General features: G+C 41.7%; 1 protein-coding gene across 6 annotated transcripts in view; it reads right to left on the bottom strand.

Moving 5' to 3' along the window:
* Nucleotides 1-152: 152 nt before the first annotated feature.
* LOC109077451 (peripheral plasma membrane protein CASK-like) overlaps nt 153-6,336 on the bottom strand; it is a 42,403-nt gene continuing 36,219 nt past the window's right edge. For 4 of the 6 annotated variants that reach the window (XM_042759022.1, XM_042759024.1, XM_042759025.1 and 1 more), the window contains 5 exons: nt 4,456-4,536; nt 4,285-4,365; nt 3,508-3,710; nt 3,183-3,266; nt 153-1,188 (listed from right to left, as the gene is read on the bottom strand). In XM_042759022.1, the coding sequence (XP_042614956.1) occupies nt 1,012-1,188; nt 3,183-3,266; nt 3,508-3,710; nt 4,285-4,365; nt 4,456-4,536 (626 nt within the window). In that variant the 3' untranslated portion in view covers nt 153-1,011. The remainder of the gene's footprint in view (nt 1,189-3,182; nt 3,267-3,507; nt 3,711-4,284; nt 4,366-4,455; nt 4,537-6,336) is intronic. The other 2 variants (XM_042759023.1, XM_042759026.1) reach the window with 1 other exon arrangement.

The following is a 6,336-nucleotide window of genomic DNA, read 5'->3' as shown; positions in this document are numbered from 1 at the left end:
AAAACTGTAAAGCCTTTACCAGATCACTGTCTTTATTAGGGCTCGGCTAAATTTAGAAGCGCTCGTGCTCCTGGATATATTGAAAGAGCGCCATCTGCTGCAGTCTTCAGCCCATCATCATCATCACTGACATAAAAACAACGTGCATGACCTGATTTCAAAAGCAGTTTACTTTTTCCAACATATGAAAGAAAAGAGATAAAACCCCAAACAAACAGACATACTGAGGAGCAGAGGATTTACACAGGGCCATATGAAATGAAGAGTTCACAGTCTGTTCAGTGGTTTATGCACACACTACTTCATTTCAACCGCATATGTACACACCATTGAAACATTTACACACAATTACATCCTCTCGGTTTTCTCGGAGTAAAACAATAATACTCTTAAGACAGCACATGTTCTGAAATGATCGATCTAGGAATTAATATTTTCCTCCTCGTTCCGCACAAGAAATCAAACCCAGGACGATTTACAAACACGTCACTACACGAGGCATGAGGGAAGCTGTCCGTTCAGAGACGGAGTGTGTCCGGCTCGATGATCTCCTCCAGACACTCTTCACCGGGAGACACACACACATCGAGAGGAAGAGAGCGGAGCTGCCCTTTGTGCAAACCTACATCTGTAAACAGAGGGTGGATGAAACGGGCGTCAGGAGGGCAGTTCAGTCCAGTGCTCGTGTGTGAGAGAGAGAGAGGGTCGGCTGTGCTTATATACTGCAGGCAGTGGGCGGAGTCACGTAGCCACGCCCTCAGGGGACTTATGGCTGTAGGCTCCTCCCCCATCACTGACTGTGCTCATCATTGCTCTGAGACGCCGTCTCGTACGTTTAAAAAGAAAATCATATAAAATATCATCAACCCCCCTCTTTATTCATACAGGACCATATCTATGACTTATATATTCATATTTATAGATATTTATATATGTATAGATATATACAAGGCTACACACTGGTAGGGGCCGGGATGTAGAGTCCGTCAGTGTGTGTGTGTGTGTGTGTGGCTAGTAGACCCAGGACACCGGCACCCACTGCGCAGTGCTGGACACCAGGTCGATGGCCTCCTCCAGCAGGCGGATGGTGTCGTCGATCTCGTTATTGATGATCGTCTGGTCGAAGTAATGCGCGTATGAGTGCTGCAGCGCCTCCGACTCCTTCTGCAGCCGCTGGAGAGACTCGTCCTGATGAGAACAGACACACAACATCAGCGAGAGATCACGCTTCTGTCACACGCCTAACGAGAAAACACGCTCCATACTGTTATAATTTTTATTAATATTTTGAATCGGTTTTTATTTTTTCTGTTTTCATTTAAATTTTGGTTAAAATTACAAAAATGCTGTCATTTGTAGTAGTTTTTATATATTTCTATATAGTTTTTATTAATTTTATTTTGGTTTTAGTTTAGTTATTGTAGTACATCAAGTTCTCTTAAATTAAAATGATCAATGTTGCCTTGGCAACTAGCTGAAATTATCCAAACAGGAAACACTGATCTGTGTGCATGCATTCTGATGCACTAATCACACATAAAAAAAAAAAAATGAATTATTATTTGACGAGATTAATATGTATAAGGGGCAGTTCACACTAGAGTTAATTTCGTTACAGTTAAAGTACGATGAAAAATGTTCGTTGACAAGCTTTTTTCTCATGACTAAGACGAGACGATGAAGAGACAACAATAAGGTCAATAACTCTGAATTTATCAACATGTAGTATCGCTGACGAAAACAAATAAGACTAAAATGTATTTAAAAAAATAAAAACTCTTACCAAAATGTAAAAAAAATGAAAAGCTTTCATGCGTGCGGCTGCCAGATATCAAGAGCTCAAATCAGAGCTTCTCTGTTAGGACACATTTCTCAACACTAATGGCTCTTTTTCAAAACTCTTCAGTTCTTCTAACCTTCTTTCCTCTTGACACAGCAGTTCATTTCACATGTCTCAAATCAAGGCATAACACTAGCAAACAAACACACTATCACTCAAATCACAACAACCTAAAAAAACACCAACAACAGTAGCATTATATAATGATTTCTATTGTAAAATTTCTGTACAAAACAAGAATGGTACTCTCTGCTGTTAGTAGTTCACTGCAGTATGTGACGTGCTCCATGTTTACATTACAGCACACAATTATTCCCAAGTTTGCTCTTTTGTACCGATGGTCATGAAAGTGTAAGACTAACGCTTGTGAAGATGTTCAGCTACATGCATCTGCTTTGACAGTATTTGATTTTTTACATTCAGAATATTTTGATATTACTGTAGAAATGATGCAAATGTTGTCTTATTTTTGCACTGTGCTAGGTTTTGAACTAAAGTTGAACAGTTTTGATAACAGTATGTAAACGTGCAAATGGGCTTGTTTAGTACTTAAAAATATTGGAATTACTATTTGTAAAAAAAATTTTTTTTTTGACTTGCCAGTTTTTATAATGTAGACAGAGAGTGCATATCTAAGTCTTTGATATTCATTTATATATTAAATAGCCTGTTTAGCCGGTTTAACTATTATACAGCATGACGAAAATGTGACAAAGTTTTCATTGACTAAAACTTGACTGAACAAAAACAGCGCAAGGTTGACTAAATATGATAATAACTAAAAAGTACATTTGACACCAGGACTAAGACTAATTTAAATAAATAGTACTTTTGGCATGTTGTCTAAGAGTAAGATAACTATAAAGATAACGATAAAGATACAGTTCTAAAAATCCTTCTCAATATTAAAGAACAGCAGAGTCCACACCACAACTATAACAATAAAGACAGAGAGAAACAATATCGTTGCAATCACTTTCAGAATGATTTTTTTCCAGCTGATGAACGATAAAAATAATGACAGCCAATCAGAGTCCATCCTGCTGTAACGAGCTGGAGAATTCAAAGCGGCAGACGCGCGTGCGCTTAGAATAAACAGACGATATCGTTCGCTGGTGTGAACAGACCGTAAGACAAAATTAACACTAGTTCACACAGAACACTTTCCACTGCACTACTTCTACACAGTTTTTCTCTGTAAGCATGCTGCACTCGCGTCTTACAGGCAGTTTTCTGCACCATCGAGGGAGCTGCGAGCAGCAGAACAAATCAACACTCAGAAACATGCAGCATGCAGTAAACGTGACGGCCGGGACGTCCTGTGACCGACGGCGGCGCTCACCTCGTTCATCGCCGGAGTGATAGTCGGTGCTGCGATGAAGATGACGTACGGCGCAAACTCAGCCGTCCGCAAAACCTTCAGCGCCTGAGGAAACAAAACGAGCACATCAGAGAGAGAGAGAGAGAGAGACAGAGAGAGACAGAGAGAGACACAGAGAGACAGAGAGAGAGAGAGACAGAGAGAGACAGAGAGAGACACAGAGAGACAGAGAGAGAGAGACAGAGAGAGAGAGGATCTGTACATGTATACTAAACTTTGGCAATATTGTATCATTTACAGTCATGCCAATAAAGCAATTCTGAATTGAGAGAGGATGCGTCTGTACCTGCGGCTCCACGTCCAGGATGGCCACCATGCCCTGCTCGTGGATCTGGCGGATGGTCTCGAGGCGCGTGCCGTACATGGCGTCCTCGTGGCTGCCGTACTCCAGGTAATCATTGTTGGAGATGTCCTGCATCATCTGGTCATGTGACACGAAGTAGTAGTTCTTCCCATTCTCCTCGTCCTTCTTCGCAGGTCTGGTCGTGTCTAGAGAGAAAGAGCAAGGGTAAGAGAGGGAGAGAGAGAGAGAGAGAGAGAGCAAGGGTAAGAGAGAGGGAGAGAGAGAGCAAGGGTAAGAGAGAGGGAGAGAGAGAGAGAGAGCAAGGGTAAGAGAGAGAGCAAGGGTAAGAGAGAGAGAGAGAGAGAGAGCAAAAATGTAGCACTTTTAAATGGATGCATGTAACTGTCCCTAGATTCAATGTAAACAGATGCCTTGGGCAATACATTGTAACAATTGTCATGCCAATAAAGCGCATATTGAATTGAATTGAATTGAGAGAGAGAGAGAGAGAGAGGGAGAGAGAGAGAGAGAGAGAGAGCAAGGGTAAGAGAGAGGGAGAGAGAGAGCAAGGGTAAGAGAGAGGGAGAGAGAGAGAGAGAGCGAGAAGTATTGGAAAGTAGAGAGAGAGAGAGAGAGAGAGAGAGTGTGTTTTTGAGGGAGTGAGGGGAGGGTCTTCCATATGCATTTGTGCTTACTTTACATTGTTATGGATAGACGCGAGCGGTCAGTGGTCAGGCGGTTCATGGCGAGATGTATGTTTTGTGACGGTGCGTCTCTTACGTGGGATGGGGTACGCGAATCTGTCGGGATGTTTTGCGATGAGAGTGTTCTTGATGTGTCTCCGGCCGACGCCGTGAGCTCCTGCAGACACAGGAATCAGCGCCGCTGAACTGAACTGAACTGATTAATGACTGACAGCTGAAACAGACCCGACCGCATCACAGCTCTTACCCAGCAGCACCAGCGTTTTCCTCTTGAACCCCGGCAGCTTCACCACCTCTTCATACGTCACCAGATCTAGTTGGTCGAAGACTGGAGGAACGAGAGAGCTGATCAGTGAGACTGGACTGTGTGACGGCCGTTAATGACAATAAGCAGGAAACAGGAAGTGATGTCGTTCAGATGTGATGAGAGCTGGTGAGATGAACTCTGGGTTTGCTTTAAGATGTCTTTTAATTAAAGACATGAGGTGTGAGATAATAATGCTTCAACTAACAGATTCTGTCTTCACTGACTCGACCTGATGGAACACGAGACGTGTAGCAGAATGTTCCTGCTGCTCTTTCACAGCAGATTAATCATGCGTACTTTAACTTTCCATGTTCCTCACCAAACTATCGTAAGGCTTCAGATGAGCAGGAATATTCTGCTGAACACCCCATCTGTGCTCACACGGCTTCAGAGCGACACGAGGGCGAGTAAATGAACACACTGTTCACTAGTGAGGGTGAGCTGCTGGAAAACACTGATTTACAGAGCACTCACAAAATCATGTGCTGGACAGAATCTGATTCCTTCCAGTCAGACGATAATACACACGTCTGATATTCTGAGAACACATTGTTTGATTTATTTTGAGTTTGTCGTGAAAGTATGACTTTAATATGAACTAATGATGAGTTACGGCATCTACTACTCACAGTGTTGTAGTTTAAGCCTTTACTCATATGTAAGTAATATTAAATCTAGCTATTAATACACGGTTATTCATGTACTGTTATTGTGAAGTGTTTCTGAAAGCGGTTCAGATGTTGAAGTGGTGCAGTGTGTTCCAGCATCCGTCGAGCACCTGCTCTTTCTACACCAGCAGTCAAACTCATCCGTGCTTTTCAGTAAGACGTGACTGTGAGGAAGTTCTACACCCCTCACAGGAAGTGACTGAAGCTCCACGGCAACACAACACTGTCAATCACATCGACTGACTTCAACAACAGATCTCACAAAAACACTGAACTCATTCCTCTACTGGTTGGCTGCTTGAACACGAGTAACACAAGTAAACACACAAAAACTGTTACTTAAGCAACAGAAGATTGACACGATTAGTTACTTACATGCAGGAGGCCATTAAAGGGAGACAGCATGTAAAAGGGACAGGGGTCAGTTAAACACACATTCCAAACAAACACACACACACACACACACACACACACACACACACACACACAGACAGACACACAGAGACAGACACACACACACACACACACACACACACACAGACAGACACACAGAGACAGACACACACACACACAGACACACACAGACACACACACAGACAGACACACAGAGACACGAGGCGCACGCACACAAGGCGCACGGTCATCACAATGATTTGAGAAACGCTTCGCTTCAGTTTTGTTGTGGCCACGACACATGGACTCATGGGAAAATGATGTGATGTCATGGTCTTGAGATCCTGATGCAGGAACAACATGACTGTAATGAGTAAACAAACCTGCATCACCATAGAAACCTGGGATTATCAGAAAGGAAGATAATTAATATTGTTTTTATTATTATTTAGAATTAAGAATGGCAGTGCAGCATTAAGACAAGGCTACATGTATTATATTATAATATACTATATCTTGTTACAGAATTTGCTATTAATGTATATTATTCCATTCTTAATAATGTATATCTTCTGTCATAGTGCATTTTCTTGTGGTCTGCATTACCACAAAAACACTATATAATATATAATATTTCATTACATTATATTATACCTTGTTCCTGTGACAACATTTAAATTATTAGTGTATTATATTATTAAATTATTAATATGATATATTTTTAGGCTACAATACATTTTCTCATGGCCATGAATTTAGT

This window comes from Cyprinus carpio, chromosome A6, assembly GCF_018340385.1.
Source record: "Cyprinus carpio isolate SPL01 chromosome A6, ASM1834038v1, whole genome shotgun sequence".
NCBI classification, from domain to species: domain Eukaryota; kingdom Metazoa; phylum Chordata; class Actinopteri; order Cypriniformes; family Cyprinidae; genus Cyprinus; species Cyprinus carpio.
This window is presented reverse-complemented; position numbering and strand designations above follow the sequence as displayed.